General features: G+C 35.2%; 1 protein-coding gene across 1 annotated transcript in view; it reads left to right on the top strand.

Moving 5' to 3' along the window:
* The window catches only part of LOC132732590 (uncharacterized), a gene marked incomplete at its 5' end in the record, with an annotated part of 46,050 nt that overhangs the window by 14,445 nt on the left and 13,219 nt on the right, over positions 1 to 18,386 (top strand). The window contains 2 exon segments of the mRNA XM_060719068.1: positions 4,975 to 5,137; positions 14,520 to 14,691. Of these exon segments, the coding sequence (XP_060575051.1) occupies positions 4,975 to 5,137; positions 14,520 to 14,691 (335 nt within the window).

The raw sequence follows: 18,386 nt of genomic DNA, 5'->3' as shown, positions 1-18,386 counted from the left end.
TTGCCCTGTATTCTTAGGTTGGGCTTTGCTGTTGTCACGGCTCGTACTCCTGCCCAATAAGGTATTGAGTCACCGACCACCCAGACGTCTACAAATATTAAAATTAATGATATATGGAACCAGGCATGTACAAAACATCTATTATGTTAAGACTGACTTGTAGGCCGAAAACAAACTATGGCCGGATATACAATTTATAACAAGAAGAGGTCCATCTACCAAGTTTCATTATCACCTCTGCCGAATAGCCTTGAGCTGCTAAGTCCGAAGCTCTGCCAATCCTAAAGCTATGTGATTTGAAACTATTCGATAGTTGGCACCCCTGAACACATTTTTTTAAAACTGCGCAAAATTGTGTTTTTGTTACAGGCACACCGTCCTGGTGGCAAAAGAAAAACTTTTGATTTTGAGGCTTATGTAATACATAGTCCAATAATGCACGCACTGGGCAAATCGCACCAGTTTCCTTTGGTATTTTTAACGTAATTAACTTTCCTCTTTGATTTGTTTTAAAATTTCTAAGAGAGATGATAACATAATCTGAATTGATGAATGATACGTCCGAATTTCTGAGTGGGCCAGTTTCTTGACCTTTATATGAAGCGACTAGCTCGCTTACCCTAAATAAGCCGAAGTATGCCAATGTAAACAAAGAAGTAAACAATTTAGATTCATAACTATTAAAGCAAACTTGTGGAAGGCTCTCACAAATAACAGCTAAGTTAGGCAGTGTAAGTGGAGCCCTGCAATCAAATGTAACGCGGTTCCTATGGCAACCCTCTAAAAGTTTACTGATGATAAATTCATTTGAAATGTCATTATAGCCCCTTAGTTTATGAAAATAATTCAGGCCCGCTATATAAGTCGTAATTGTTTTGGGCGACATTCCTTTTTCAAAGCAATAAGTCGTATATAATATTACGTGCTGATTTGGGATTGGCCATTTGACCGTTAAGTTGTACAGGTGTCTAAACTTTTCGAACGACCTGTATGCTGTTTGATAGGTTAAGGAGGTATTAGTTGCGATCCCATTTGAAAGAAGTTGCCCCGCTCTTGATCGAAGATATTCCAAAGAAAAGACGGTACTGGGCACGGGTCTAAATCTGCTTCTGGCGCCAAATTCCTGAACTTGACTAACAGCATTATCTTGCAAGAATCTGCTGTCCATTCCGACGTCTTCCGACTCTGGTCTGCTCAAGCCACGTGCTTCCACGTGTTCCGCTTCTGCGCCATTCGCTTCATCTGCATTTCGTTTGCGCCCCCTTGTAACAGGTCTATCATTTGTAGGCCGCTCCTGATTCACAACTCTGCCCTGACTCGGCGCTCCTCTACGACCCATAGCTCTCCTTACGCCTCTACACTCGTGGCATTGCTGATATCTTAAATCTATTTTAGCTGTCAATTTTAAATCTCTCAACGTTGTTGTCGTGTCCGACTATAGCTAGCTAACTGAGAATGTTGTACTGGGAATGTTGCACGGGATTTTCGTGCAAACGCGTTAACCCATCTAAATGAAATTATACCTATTCTATGCGCTAACTATAACGGGAACCTGACTTATAAAAATAAGCGAAACGTTACAATGTAACGGAAGGAAACAATTTATTTCTCAAGCTAAATAAAGGAAATTATTTTCATATAAATAATTTATATTATATTGGTGAGATACTGCATTGAGATGCTGATAAGTTTAACATTTCCATGATCTGTCAGGAATAATTGTGTTGCATTGTCACAATATAATGACCATTCTGTATGTTACAAAATCTACTATACAGTTCACAATACAGGATGAATTCATATAATATTTCATTATTAAGTGAGAAAATTATGGTACTTCTTTCTTTTGTTGCAAAATACATGCTGTGTTCAAAGTACTTTTTATACACAGTATAATACACACCTTTGAAAAACTTGAGAAATAATGTTAAAAAAACATCAACACAAATCTGCAAATGTTTACTTTAATTATGTGATTTTCTGAGACAAATCCTTTAAAAAGTTAAAAAACAAAATTAATTGGAAAGGGTCTTCAGGTACTTCTCCATTAAATGTAGAACTTTCTTCTTGAAGAAATCAAAATATTTATTAAATTAATGAGCGGCATTATTATGAAATATAATTTCTAGGATAAAATCTTTTTCGCAAACACTCCTCAAACCACAAGGATTTCTGTTATGCAAGTTTCCGTGTCTTGTTCATCTGTCAGTATCCTGGATTTGCTGATTTAAAATAAAAGCATAATTTATAATATCTACACTTTCTTCTTGCTTATAGTTAAAGGCATATACTTAGGTTACATATTGACATAGCTGATTGAAAACTTCTGGATAGAATTTTGAACTTTGCATGATCTTAGAATATGTTATTAGAATTTTGTTTGTTGTTTTTTTTGGTTGGATTTTTCATTGCACCAACACTATACAAGTCATATGGCAACTTTCCAGTTAGACTGGTGGTCAGGAAGACCTCAGGTGCCCCTTTATGCATTATTTCAGGTGTAAGCGGGCACCTGAGTAGAACCTGAGTAGAGCCACCAATGTTCTGTAAGCTAGCTGGATAGCTTCCTGACAGGAAAGAATCCAAGGCTCTGGTAGGACTTGAAGCCACAGCATTGAAGGTCTCATGGTTTGAAGTCTTTGACCTCAGCCATGGACACCCAAAAGTTTGAGTTTTGAAAATACTTTGATTTGAATTGTAAAATAATCTTAGGTCTCATTGTGTTCAAAGTTAGGATCAATTACTGTTACTAATTTTATGTATCTTTGTTTTTACCATATGCCTTAAGAAGAATGCATTACTTTCACTGGAGGAAAGTTGCATTATTTCTCAGATATATAGGAAATTTCAAGCCTTGAGCATATTTATTCAGACACTGATTTCTCTCCTGTAATTATTTCTGTCATTATGGATGACAATTTACGGAAGATTACAGTTATAAATGAGGCTGTTCTGATGATAATTGGGTATAATAAAACTTTATACTGAAAAGATATATTTGCCTTATAAGATGTTTTCCCTGTAACAGTAAGATTAGGGGAATGTTATTTATACTGAGTAATGTTGTTAAGTTCTTGATTAAAACTTTTTTATTTTGAGCTCCTTTGTTCCGTAAAAAAAAGACAAGGTATTATGATCGCTGTAGCATCGTAGTTGTTGTGCAAAAATTTAAATGTAGCCGATTACTCAAACAATTTTAAAGGTATCAATATGAAACTTAAAATACTTGCTTATCATGCACAGAGACAGTTGTGGCATAATTCTGAAAGCTATATTTTTGGAGTCATATCCCTTTTTAATATAGAACTTTTGTCAAAAGTGGTTATTTCACAGACAAGTGTTAACATGGCATGCGGTGCATTTGTTATATTCCTTTATCTGATTTTTATATGCCTCCACTTATAAAGTGGCAAGTATACTGTGATGGGGGTGGCTAGTTCATACATAAACATAAGTATGACCTGTAACGTGTTTGATTTTCTCTAATCAGTTTCTTTAGAATTTTTTAGCCATAGTTTGTGTAACTTCAAAGGGGCATTTCCTATGGCCATTAGATTCATAACTAATATTGATTTTGAAGACATTTGGTCAAAGGTCAAGGTAAAAGATCAAGGTCACAGTAACAATGTATACAATTCTTGTCTGATCAATAACTTGGAAAGGAATAAGCTGAAATTTGTTTTGCAGATTGTATTCATGATAAATTACATATTATCATGCTAAATCAAGGGAAGGGAGGTTATTCAAATAGAAGAAAATTCAGTGGAGCCACAGTTCTGTCCCCTTGCTTGAAGAAGAAGATGAATATTTAATTTCGTATTTTCTGTAGGCTGCAAAAAGAATAAACTATTTTCTGAACTAAGTTATTATTGATAACTGCCAAATGAATTTTAGATGAATTCAATGAATTATGATTTTCCTGTTGAAAACAAAAGAAGACTTTTTCTTTAAAGAGAAAGATGATAATTTATGGACAAAAATATAAAATTTGAAATGTCTATTGTTGACAGCGGTATCTCAGGTTTATTAAGATCAAAATGCCATATTAGAGCATCCATCAGATTGAGTTTTGTTGTTGATGGTGGTGGTATTGGTAGTTTTCACTCAGGATCACAGCAGTAACCCACATTGAATTTACCAGAGTAATTCAGCCATGCATTGTTCATGGGCAGGTTGTCAAACAGTCTACCAGTACTAGTTGTCCTCACTTTTGCAAGGAACTGAAACTTCTGTACATACCAAAGCAGAGGTACAGTGCAAATGACTGTAGAAAGGATTTCATGATCGATCCTGCGCCGTCCAGGAATGGAACCCGGGTCGCCAGATTCACAGTCCAACTCTCTACCTATTGAGCTAACCGGATGGCTATAGAGTTCTGTTATGTCATTCTATCATTTATATAATGCAAGCATCATCATTGCACCATTTAATCAGGATCAGCAGTCTGACCTAACAATAAACTGGTATCATAGGGAAATTTTAGCTGACATAATAATTATTCACATTTTTATGTGTGAAAGTTGCAAATTGTAGGTGATTTTTTCTTACTCTTTGAGGCACATGTATTGGCAGGATGTTGTTAGATTTGATAATGAACATTAAATACTTACAGTGATTATGAAAACTTCCCCAGGGTAAGAATTTTTGCAAGTGCTTTTTAATGAACTTGCAAAATGAGAAATTAACTTGCAAAATTGAATTTGCAGTGTTTGAAATTCAACTCCTATCAAAGAAATCAAGTAAGTATAAGATTTGTTATATCAAAATATTTAAAAATTTACCAATTTTACTGGTCATTCGTGATGTTTTTTTTCATTTACTGTGTAATCAGACTTTGTTGAAATAGTTTCTTTTTCAGCAGAAGAAGTCTTACAAAAGCTGCAAAACCAGTTTACATGTAAAAATGCCAAGTGTGTGAGTGTCTTACTTTAAATTGAGATGACAGACAATCATTATTATATTTTCTACTTTCAGGTGATGATATATTTAATAGACCATGTGCTTCCACAAGGTTACTTTGCCAACAATTTACGAGCATTGTCTGTTGACATGGCAGTGTTTCGAGACTTGTTGAAGATATTTCCAAAGTTGTCTCGACACCTCGACTACCTACAGCATGCTCAAGATCAGACCTCAGGTATAAATATAACCATAAACAAAATTTGAGCCGCGTCATGACAAAACCAACATAGTGCCTTTGCGACCAGCATGGATCCAGACCAGCCTGCGCATCCGCGCAGTCTGATCAGGATCCATGCTGTTCGCTATCAGTTTCTCTACTTGTAATAGGGTTGGTAAACGAACAGCATGGATCCTGATCAGACTGTGCGGATGCGCAGGCTGGTCTGGATCCATGCTTGTCACAAACCCATTATGTTGGTTTTGTGATACATTGGCTCATTTCTTTGTCTGTCCAGCTGTCTATCCGTAAACTGCTAGAATAGTGGAATGTGGAGACATCCATTTCCAGTGGACACATTTCTTGTTTCAACTAGGATTTTTGTAAAAAAACAGATTTTGCCTATAATTTTTAGGTCGACTTTTTCTGAGAAAAATAGCTGTTGCTATAGTTATGATGATGTTGTTGATGCTGCAGCTGTCTGAAACTTTATCATTGGTCATAATTTTTTATGCCCTCGGGCATATAGTAATTGAACCATCCGTCCGTCTGTCCGTACGAGGTTAACCTAGAACGGCAAGTTGGATTTTTCTTAAGTTCTACCTGTACCTATGGCTTCTTAGTTTACACACTTACTAATCAATACAAAGTACATGATCTGGTCAAGTTACATAACTATGGCTTCCATATTTACCAAGTTATTGCCCTTTTCAGCACTTAGAAAATGAATAATGGTTAACCTAAAACGGCAAGTTGGAAATATCTTAAGTTCTATCTATACTAATGGCTTCATAATTTCCACAGTTACTTATCAATACAAAGTTACATGATATTGCCAAGTTATATAACTGTGTCATCCATATTTCCCAGTTATTTCCCTTTTTTTCACTTTGAAAATAGGGCCTTGTCTGCTATTCCGGCAAGTTGAATTTATCGTAAATTTCTCTTAATTGCTTAATTTATTTAATGATATCTTGCATATTTGGTAGGTGGATACCTTAAATGGTCCTCTAATTTTTTGTGGAGTAAATGGTCTCTAGGGTCAAGGTCACTGGTTTAGAAAATAATGTAAACATTTTTAGCTCGACTATACGAAGTATATGGAGAGCTGTCCTACTCGCCCCGGCGTCGGCGTCCAGATTTCAGATTAAAGTTTTAGTGCAGTAAAATATTTTTCACTATAACTTTGTCATTTCTTAAGGTATCAACTTCAAACATCAAATATATGTTCCTTATCATCAACCACATCTTATATGACAAGGTTCATAACTCTAGCACCAATATTTTCAGATTTATCTCCCCTTGAACTTAGAATTTTCCTTAAAAAATACTATTTTTTACTGTTTCTTCTTTATTTCTTAAGGGATCAACCTCATACTTCAAATATATGTACCTTATCATCATCCCCATCTTATGTGACAAGGTTCATAACTTTAGCACCAATATTTTCAGATTTATCTCCCCTTGAAAATATTATTTTTTACTGGAACTTATTTATTTCTAAAGGGATCAATTTATTTCTAAAGGGATCAACTTCATACTTCAAATAAATGTACCTTATCATCATCCACATCTTATGTGACAAGGTTCATAACTCTAGCACCAATATTGCAAGAATTATCTCCCCATCAACTTAGATTTTTTTACTAGAAAAATGTTATTTTTTACTATAACTTTTTTAGTTTTAAAGGTGTCTACCTCAAACTTCAAATACTTATTCCTTATAATCAATTATATTTTATGTGACAATGTTCATAACTCTTGAAGTAATTATTACAGATTTATCTCTCTTTGAACTTAGGATTTTCTTTAAGAAATATTATAACTTTGTTACTTTTTTAGGTATCTACTTCAAACTTCAAATATATACTTCTTATCATTACATACATGTTGTGTGACAAGGTTCATAACTCTAGCGTGACTATTTCTAGAATTATTTCCCTTGATCTTGGAATTTATTTTAACAAATGTTATTTTTTTACTATAACTTAATACATAATTATACATAATTGATTTTTCTTTCATAGTTTTGTCCTCCTTACTGCGTCCAGTATTTTATTAGTCGAGCTTGGCTGTCTCCTGTGACAGCTCTTGTTGCTCATACAGCCTTTATTTTTTGGTTGATGTCTTTCATGTTTAATACAAACATGCCAAGGGAGGTCCTCCTTCTTTGGGTAAAGTAAGGGGTCATTGTCACCAATGTCAAGGTCACCAATGTTAAAAATAGATTTTTACAGGTGTATTAACCATATTCTATAGACAGATGTCATTATACCCCCAAAAACGAAGTTTGGGGGGGGTATATAGGAGTCACCCCAAGGTCGGTCGGTTGGTCGATCGGTCGGTCGGTCGGTCCAGCGGTCCGTTGCATTTTCCTTATCCGGAGCATAACTTGAAGACTAATGGTTGGAATTCAATATAACTTCATACAATGGTCAAGCACATTGAGAGGAAGTGCAGTGCACAAGAACCATAACTCCATCTTGACTAATTACAGAGTTATTGCCCTTTGTTACTTTTCCTTGTCCGGAGCATAACTTGAAAACTACTGGTTGAAACTCGAAACAACTTCATACAGTTGTCAAGCACAAAAAGGGGAAGTGCAGTGCACAATAACCATAACTCTATCTAAAGTAATTACAGAGTTATTGCCCTTTGTTATTTTTCCATTGCTTTCTTTTGTCCGGACTATAACTTGAAGACTAATAGTTGGAATTCAATATAACTTCATACAATGGTCAAACACATTGAGAGGAAGTGCAGTGTACAAGAACCATAACTCCATCTTGACTAATTACAGAGTTACTGCACTTTGTTACTTTTCCTTGTCCGGAGCATAACTTGAAAACTACTGGTTGAAACTCGAAACAACTTCATACAATTGTCAAGCACAATAAGGGGAAGTGCAGTGCACAAGAACCATAACTCTATCTAAAGTAATTACAGAGTTATTGCCCTTTGTTATTTTTCCATTGCTTTCTTTTGTCCGGACTCAAACTTGAAGACTAATTGTTGGAATTCAATATAACTTCATACAATGGTCAAGCACATAGAGAGGAAGTGCAGTGCACAAGAACCATAACTCCATTTTGACTAATTACAGAGTTACTGCCCTTTGTTACTTTTCTTTGTCCGGAGCATAACTTAAAAACTACTGGTTGGATTTCAAAACAACTTCATACAATGGCTAAGCACAATAAGGGGAAGTGCCATGCACAAGAACCATAACTCCATTTTGACTAATTACAGAGTTATTGCCCTTTGTTACTTTTCGATTGCTTTTTTTTGTCCGAAGCATAACTTGAAGACTACTGGTTGGAATTCAATATAACTTCATACAATGGTCAAGCACATTGAGAGGAAGTGCAGTGCATGAGAACCATAACTCCATCTTGACTAATGACAGAGTTATTGCCCTTTGATACTTTTCCTTGTCTGGAGCATAACTTAAAATATACTGGTTGGAAATTAAAACAACTACATACAATGGTCAAGCACAATAAGAGGAAGTGCAGTGCACAAGAACCATAACTCCATTTTGACTAATTACAGAGTTACTGCCCTTTGTTACTTTTCCTTGTCCAGAGCATAACTTGAAAACTACTGGTTGGAATTCAAAATAACTTCATACAATGGTCAAGCACAAGAACTATAACTCTGTTCAGAGTAATTATAGAGTAATTGCCCTTTGTTACTTTTCCATTGCTTTTTTCTTGTCCAGAGCATAACTTGAAAACTACTAGTTGGAATTCAAAACTATTTCATACTATGGTGAAGTATATTGAGAGGAAGTGCAGTGCACAGAAAGCATAACTCTTTTTTAACTAATTTAAAAGTTTTGCCCTTTGTTACTTTTTATTGTCCAGTGCATAACTTGAAAATTAATGGTTGGAATTCAATGATCAAGGGCAGTGAGATGAAGTGCAGTGCACAAGAACAATAACTCTATTTGGACTGATTACAGTTATTGCTTTTGTTTCTTTTTTGTCCAGTGCATAACTTGAAAACTAGTAGTTTGAATTCAATACAACTTCATACAATGGTCAAGCGCAATGAAAGGAAGTGCAGTGTACAATAGCCATAACTCAATCTTCAGTATTTATAGAGTTATTGCCCTTTGTTCCTTTTCCTTGTCTTTCTGGACTTCTTACAGAGTAATCCAATAAAACTTCATCAATGGCCAACCACATTGAAAGGAAATGCAACATACAAGAACCACAACTATCTTTATTTGCCCACAACCATAACTCTGTTTTAATTCTTTACAAGGTATTCTGTTACTAGTAACATCCTCATTTCCGAAGCAGTCTTGCGGGGGTATTAATCACATTTAGTGATAGTTCTAGTTTATAATTGATAGGAACATAAAATTTGATGGAGTTAGGGGTCAGTTGAGTCAGGGTCACCAGTGCTAAAAATAGATTTTTACACTTTTGCCTATACAGCCTTTATTTAATGACAGATGTATGTCATATTTCGTAGGAAGATAACTTGCATGAAGTTGAATATTTTTCAACTTCACAAGTCAGAGCAATGACTTGGCAACTTATATTTTTCGCAATTACAAAATGCCATGACTTTGTCAGGCTATATAACTTATTAGTCCCCTACCGGTTTACCGGAGGGGACTTTAGGTTTACCGTCCGTCTGTCTGTCCGTCCGTCCACAAATCTGGATCCCGCGATAACTTGAAAAGTACTGAAAATATTTTTATGAAACTTGATATATGGATAGATGGCAGTATGGAGATTATGCACGTCTTTTTCTTTTCTTCCTATGTTGAAAATTCTGGTTGCTATGGCAACAAATAGGCTGAAAATATGGCAAATTTTACACATAAACTGGATCCAGTGATAACCCAAAAAGTACTGGAAATATTTTTATGAAACTTGAAATATGGGTAGATGGCAGTCTGGAGATTATGCACAACTTTTTCTTTTCTTCCTATGTTGAAAATTCTGGTTGCTATGGCAACAAATAGACTGAAAATATGGCAATTTTTACACATAAACTGGATCCAGTGTTAACACAAAAAGTAATAGAAATATTTTTATGAAACTTGTAATATGTGTAGATGGCAGTTTGGAGATTATACAAGTCTTTTTCTTTTCTTCCTATGTTGAAAATTCTGGTTGCTATGGCAACACATAGACTGAAAATATGGCAAATTTTACACATAAACTGAATCCAGTGATAACTCAAAAGTACTGGAAATATTTTTATGAAACTTGACATATGGGTTACTAAGATGGCAGTCTTGAGATTATGCATGTCTTATCTGTTCTTCCTATTTAAAAAAAATATTGGTTGCCTTATTGGCTTAAAACATGGCAAATATAACAATATTTGTGATTAGTCAAAAAGAGCTGAAAATTTTTATGAAATTGCATCTTTAATTCCAGAGTTATCTCCTCTTTAAGAATTTTGTTTTTTAAAATGTTATATTTTGGTAACAGGGATGTTTCAAATATTAACTTTAGAGTGTCCTTCAGTCCGTCTGTCTGTCTGTTCATAAAAACTTTTTCCTGTGATCACTTTTAAAGAACTTTTCCAACAAATTTACTTAAAATAGAGAAAAATTTAAACATTAGTGAATGGCCAGTGGCCCTTCAGAATGCTGATGGGGTTCTAACCGGTAGGGGACTTATGGATTGCTTGCAATACTATGATAATTGCTTGTGTTTACAATTTTTTGGCAATGTTTCTGTCCATAACTGAGTGAATGGGTAAACATTTTTTGAAATATTGCTACTGACAAGAATCTGAGCGGGGGGCATTTGTGTTTAACAAACACGTTCTTGTTAATTTTTAGCTCACCTGAGCAAGCTCAGGGTGAGCTTTTAGGATCGATGATTGTCCGTCGTCCGTTCACATTTAGTTGTAAACACTGAGACTAGCGGTCGCATTTTTGCCTCAATCATCATCAAACTTGGTCAGGATGTTTGTCTAGGTGATAGATCGGATGAGTTCAAACATAGGTCATCTCAGATGAAAAAGTAGGTCACCGGAGCTAAAAATAGAAAAACCTTGTTAACACTCTAGCGGTCACATTTTTGCATCAATCATCATCAAACTTGGTCAGGATGCTTGTCTAGGTGATAGCTCGGATGAGTTTGAACATGGGTCATCTCGGATGAAAAACTAGGTCACCGGAGCTCAAAATAGAAAAACCTTGTTAACACTCCAGCGGTCACATTTTTGCCTCAATCATCATCAAACTTGGTCAGGATGCTTGTCTAGGTGATATCTCGGATGAGTTTGAACATGGGTCATCTCAGATGAAAAACTAGGTCACCGGAGCTAAAAATAGAAAGACCTTGTTAACACTCCAGCGGTCACATTTTTGCCTCAATCATCATCAAACTTGGTCAGGATGCTTATCTAGTTGATAGCTAGGGTGAGTTCGAACATGGGTCATCTCGGATGAAAAAGTATGTCACCGGAGCTAAAAATAGAAAAACCTTGTTAACACTCTAGAGGTCACAATGTTGCCTCAATCATCATCAAACTTGGTCAGGGTGTTTGTCTAGGTGATAGCTCGGATGAGTTTGAACATGGCTCACCTCGGATGAAAAAGTAGGTCACCGGAGCTAAAAATAGAAAAACTTTGTTAACACTCTAGAGGTCACATTTTTGCATCAATCATCATCAAACTTGGTCAGGATGCTTGTCTAGGTGATAGCTTTGATGAGTTCGAACATGGGTCATCCCGGATGAAAAACTAGGTCACGGGAGCTAAAAATAGAAAAATCTTGTTAACACTCCAGCAGTCACATTTTTGCCTTAATTATCATCAAACTTGGTCAGGATGCTTATCTAGTTGATAGCTCGGATGAGTTTGAACATGGGTCATCTCGGAAAAAAAACTAGGTCACAAGAGCTAAAAATAGAAAAACCATGTTAACACTCTAGCCGTCACAATTTTGTCTTATTCATCATCAAACTTGGTCAGGATGCTTGTCTAGGTGATAGCTCGGATGAGTTCGAACATGGGTAATCTCAGATGAAAAAGGAGGTAACCGTAGCTAAAAATAGAAAAACCTTGTTAACACTCTAGCGGTCACATTTTTGCATCAATTATCATCAAACTTGGTCAAGATGCTTGTCTAGGTGATAGCTTGGATGAGTTTAAACATGGGTCATCCTGGATGAAAAACTAGGTCACCGGAGCTAAAAATAGAAAAAACCTTATTAACACTCTAGTGGTCACATTTTTGCCTCAATCATCATCAAACTTGGTCAGGATGCTTGTCTAGGTGATAGCTTGGATGAGTTCGAACATGGGTCATCTCAGATAAAAAAACTAGATCCAAGGAGCTAAAAATAAAAAAATCTTGTTAATACTCTAGCGGTCACATTTTTGACACAAGTGTCATCAAACTTGATCAGGATGCTTGTCTAGGTACTTGCTTGGATGAGTTCGAACATGGGTCATCTCGGATGAAAAACTAGGTCACAGGAGCTAAAAATAGAAAAACCTTGTTAACACTCTAGTGGTCACAATTTTGACTCAATTGTCATCAAACTTGGTCAGGAAACTTGTCTAGGTCATTGCTGGGATTAAATCAAACATGGGTCATCTCGGATGAAAAACTAGGTCACAGGAGCTAAAAATAAAAAAATATTGTTAACACTCTAGTGGCTACTATTGTGATCTAAATATCCTGTAAAGTGGTCTGAAAGTTTGTTTTGATGATTTCTAAGTCAAGTTTGAACATGGGTCATCTTGGATGAAAAACTAGGTCACACCGCCCAAATATGGAAAAACCTTGTTAACATTCTAGTGGTCACATTTTCGACTCAATTATCATCAAACTTGGTCAGGATTCTTGTCTAGGTAATTGCTCGGATGAGTTCCAAATCACATGTGAAACTAGGTCACCGGAGCTAAAAATAGAAAAATCTTGTTAACACTCTAGTTGCTACTGTTTTGATCCAAGTATCCTGGAAATTGGTCTGAAAGTTTGTTTTGATGATTTCTAGGTCAAGTTTGAATATGGGTCACCTGGGTGAAAAACTAGGTCACACTGCTCAAATGTGGATAATCCTTGTTAACACTGTAGTGGTCACATTTTTGACTCACCTGTCATGAGACTTGGTCAGAATGCTTGTCTAGGTAATTGTTTGGATGAGTTTGATGGGTCAGGTGAGCGATCTAGGGCCATCATGGCCCTCTTGTTTCATTTCTCAATGAATTGCCTTCACACTTAGACAAGACCTTCAAGTTGATAAAATTGAACTTGACCTCCACTCATAAATGATCTTGACCTTGAGGGTCAAATTTTTTAATTTTGCTTAATCTTTAACTTTGTTTTATGAATGGATTGTATTTATACTTTGTCACAAAAACAGACATGTTGTATTATTCTAAAATGACCTTTACCTTTAATTGACCTTTGTCATCAAGGTGAAATTATTGAAATTGGCTAAAACTGTTATAACTTATGTATATATTTATATGTTATTTATTTATAGATTTGATTCATTCTTAGACAAAAAGCACTTACGACAAAACTCACATGATGTTTAATTCTGATTTGATCTTTGAATGACCTTGACCCTCAAGGTCAAATGTGAAATTTGTATTATATTTTGTTCAAGACAGTAGAATTTCTGGGGGTATTCTCTACTACAAAATTCTTCCTCCAATATGTTTGACTTCAGAAAAAGTAGATTGTCCCTGCTTGGTGGTGGTTCTTGTAGTTTCTTCCTAATTTGTGAAATATGGTTGCTATAGCAACAAAAGAACAGTTTCATGAAATTTGAGACATGAATAGATTTCAAAAAGGAGATTTATATTATTTCATTTATTTTTTGTGTTGAGAAATGTGTTTGCTAATTGGCAAGAAATAGATAAAATATATTAAAATGTTGAATCCTGTGAATATTCAAAAAAAGATAGTTATTGTCCTTCTTCCATGCATGAAAATACAGTTTTATGGTCTATCGTTGGAAAGTCTGTGGAAGTTCCAGATTTCTTGACAATGGTAACTCTATCCAATATTTTTGATGAACCAAAAGTTACACAAATAAATTAAGTGAAGAATGAACTCCTAGCAAAAATTTAGATTTACAAATATAAAGTGATTTATATCAATCATAAGAAAAGACTTTTTGACCCTTCTAATGTTTAGTCTGAACAAAATTTTTCTTCTTTTATTGTATTGAATCAAAGGGACACAACTCATTTTATAAGAAGTTCTTGAGAATAGAAGTGAATGATGAGTTTTGTCTCTTTATTTATCAACATTCTACAAAAATATATGAGCCGCGTCACGACAAAACCAACATAATGGGTTTGCGACCAGCATGGTCCATGCTGGTCGCAAACGCATTATGTTGGTTTTGTCATGGCGCGGCTCATATTATGATATATAAAGAGTAGATTTTTGTATTTCAGGAGGATGTTATGAGCCACCATTAACTAATGTGTTCACTATGCAATGGTTCCTCACATTGTTCGCAACCTGCTTGCCAAAATCTACAGTTTTACGGGTCTGGGACTCGATCCTCCTTGATGGCTCAGAGATTTTACTGAGGACAGCTCTAGTCATCTGGGGAAAACTTTCTAGGTAAGCAGCTTTCTTTCTAAACAAAAAAGACGTGACAATTTTGTTGAATTGCATTGAACTTTGTGTTTTTTACTGACTTCTAAATACAGTTGTATTTGATTGGATTACACTATTTATAACATACCGGTACATACTATGATACAAGCACATTGAGTAAATGATGTTTTGTGTGCATGGTTCATTTCAATAATGTCAAAGATCAGAGTAACAGCAGAAGTTAAATACTCTGAAGTTCATTCTTTACATGCAACTTACTTCAAAAACATATCACATAAATGACAATTTTAGGTGCCAGTTTCCAGTTCTCACCACATCCATATTTTTATAACATAAACTGGGGCGCAGGAGTGTAATAAAGCCTTTTAATAAAAAGGATATTACACTAGTGTTATTAACACTTTGACGTGACGTCATTTGCACGATAAACAACCGTTAAAGCACAATAATGTTAGCGTTACACTACAGGCGCGTCAAATAAAAATGAGTCTTGTTAACAGTTTACTGTTCTTATTTTATGATATATATGTGATAAATAGGATGTTATTAGCTCACCTGTCACAAAGTGACAGGGTGAGCTTTTGTGATCGCTTTTCGTCCGGCGTCCGTCCGGCGTCTGTCCGGCGTCCGTAAACTTTTACTTTAAATTTTACTCTCCTCATAAACCACTGAGCCAATTTTATCCAAACTTCACAGGAATGTTCCTTTGGTGGTCACCTTTGAAAATTGTTCAAAGAATTTAATTCCATGCAGAACTCTGGTTGCCATGGCAACCAAATGAAAAAACTTTAAATATCTTCTTCTAAAAAACCCTAAGAGCTAGTGCTTAGATATTTGGCATGAAACATCTTCTAGTGAGTGTCTACCAAGTTTGTTCAAATAAAAGCCCTGGGGTCAAAATTGGCCCCGCCCCAGGGGGTCATTGATTTTCCCTATATGCATATAGTAAAAACTTAAAAAATCTTCTTTTAAAGAACCCAAAGAGCTAGAGCTAAGAAATTTAGCATGAAACATCTTCTAATGGGTGTCTACCAAGTTTGTTCAAATAAAAGCCCTGGGGTCAAAATTGGCCCCGCCCCAGGGGGTCATTGATTTTCCCTATATGCATATAGTAAAAACTTAAAAAATCTTCTTTTAAAGAACCCAAAGAGCTAGAGCTAAGATATTTAGCATGAAACATGTTTTAATGGATGTCTACCAAGTTTGTTCAAATAAGAACCCTTGGGTCAAAATTGGCCCCGCCCCGGGGGTCATTGATTTTCCTTATATGTGTATAGCAAAAACTTAAAAAATCTTCTTTGAAAAAAACCAAATAGCTAGAGTTTAGATACTAAGCATGAAACATCTTCTAGTGAGTGTCTACCAAGTTTGTTCAAATAAAAGCCCTGGGGTCAAAATTGGCCCCGCCCTGGTGGTCATTATTTTTCCTTATATGTGTATAACAAAAACTTAAAAAATATTCTTTGAAAAAACTCAAATAGCTAGAGTTTAGATATTAAGCACAAAGCATCTTCTAGTGAGTGTCTACAAAGTTTGTTCAAATAAAAGCCCTGGGGTCAAAATTGGCCCCACCCCAGGGGACATTGATTTTCCTTATATGTGTATAACAAAGACTTAAAAATATTCTTTGAAAAAACCCAAATAGCTAGAGTTTAGATATTAAGCATGAAACATCTTTTAGTAAGTGTCTACAAAGTTTGTTCAAATAAAAGCCCTGGGGTCAAAATTGGCCCCACCCCCGGGGTCATTGATTTTCCTTATATGCTTATAGCAAAAACTTAAAAATCTTCTTCGAAAAATCTGAATAGCTAGGGTTCAGATATTAAGCATGAAACATTTTCTAGTAGGTGTCTACAAAGATTGTTCAAATAAAAACCCTTGGGTCCAAACTGGCCCTGACCCAGGTGTGTCATTGTTTTTAACTAAAAACTTGACCAGCTAGACCTTAGATGTTAAGCATGAAACATTATCTAATGGGTGTCTACCAAGTTTGTTCAAATAAAAGCCCTGGGGTTTAAACTGGCCCCGCTACGGGGGCCTATATACAGGTGAGCGACTTCAGGGCCATCATGGCCCTCTTGTTTTATATATATGTGATAAATAGAATATTATCTTTGTGTAGATTCAATACTAGATTTATTGAACTTGTTGAATAAAACAATATTATGCTCGCCAGAGGCTCGCATAATATGATTTTATTCAACTCGTTCAATAAATTTAGTATTAAACCTACACTCATTCAATATCCTCTATGTTTCAAATTCATGGATACATGATAGCATTACCTCTAAGCTTGAACACCATAGGAAAAGAAAACAATAATATTTGTCAATTTATAGCCTGTGTTCTAGAGGCAACCATGTCCTTAGACCCATGTCTATTTTTTAGCAATCTTAGCAAATTACTATAAATATTATAGTTTGACAACTGTTGACGCTCTGATTACTTGTGGAGTTTTCATATTTTTAAAAACTTTATAGTGAGCTGACCAGTTAAACATTTATCATATTTTCACTGGCATTGATGGTACTGTAGAATATAATGGAAAACAGAAGGAGCACATTTCGTTAGACAGTAAAACTAAAAGTATTTTGTGTAAGAACTTGTACTCCACATAATGTATTTTTAAAGTGACAAAATATGCACCCTTAAATTAGAGTATTAATATGTAAATAAAAAAAGTAAACTAAGCCATATTTTGTATTATGATATGCAAAGTTTCCCATGGATTGTGGACATATTGTATTTTACATTAAATTTTCTTAAACTTATATTTTTTTTGCAAGTTTGAACTTTTAAAGAAAAATTCATGTATATAGAAGTGTTCAACTTTAAACCCTTTGTGAAAATGAACCCTTTATATTTCTGCTGGTAATTATGTGAGTAGTCTGAAGTCTGGGAGATTTTCTGTGAAAATTAATTCTCACCAAGACATAAAAAAACAAAACAATGTTGTTGAAAACCTTAGAGAAAGTTTGGTGTAGACAATATGTTTTAATAGCTCACCTGAAAGCAAAGTGCTTAGAAGATGGCATGAGGTCAGTCTTGTGCCAATTCTTTGTAAGTTGTGTGACATCCATTAGTGGCGGTGTGGCTGAGTGGTTAATGTGTCTGACTAGTAATCTAAGGATTGTTAGCTGCATGGGTTCAAACCCTGTCAGGGGCAAGCCGTTGTTTCTGTTAGCAAGAAACTTTACACTCATTGCTTTGTACTGGTTGGTTCCAGGAACAGATTCGGGAGTGTTTCAATAAGCTTATAGTTTCCAACACATTCTAAACCACTAGATGTATTTAGATCAAAACTTGACAAAATGAAATCTTTAAAAAACGACCTTCTCAGAGACTACAATGCCCAGATCTTAGATATTTGGCATGTAGCATTGGACTTCTACATAATTTGTAACAGTCATGAGGTCAAAATTGGTTAAGCTTTGGGGGTCACTTAGATAACATTGCCCCATGTAGTAAAAATATCATAAAATTCTTCTTCTCTGAGATATTTTGAATGTAGCATCATCACATGTGGTCCTCTATTTAAAATCATTCCCATTGGGTCAGCCTGGGGGTATGTTAGTTTATATAGACTTACATATGGTAGTTTAAACACATTTAATTAAGTCTTCTTGTGTGAAATAACTATGCCAAGTGCTAAGATATTTTTCATTAAGCATTTCTTAGTATGGCATCTTCAAATATTT

Source organism: Ruditapes philippinarum, unplaced genomic scaffold (genome assembly GCF_026571515.1).
Source record: "Ruditapes philippinarum isolate M1 unplaced genomic scaffold, ASM2657151v2 ctg3791_1_1_1_1, whole genome shotgun sequence".
Lineage (NCBI taxonomy): Eukaryota > Metazoa > Mollusca > Bivalvia > Venerida > Veneridae > Ruditapes > Ruditapes philippinarum.
The sequence above is the reverse complement of the archived record's forward strand: the minus strand, read 5'-3'. Positions and strand labels throughout refer to the sequence as shown.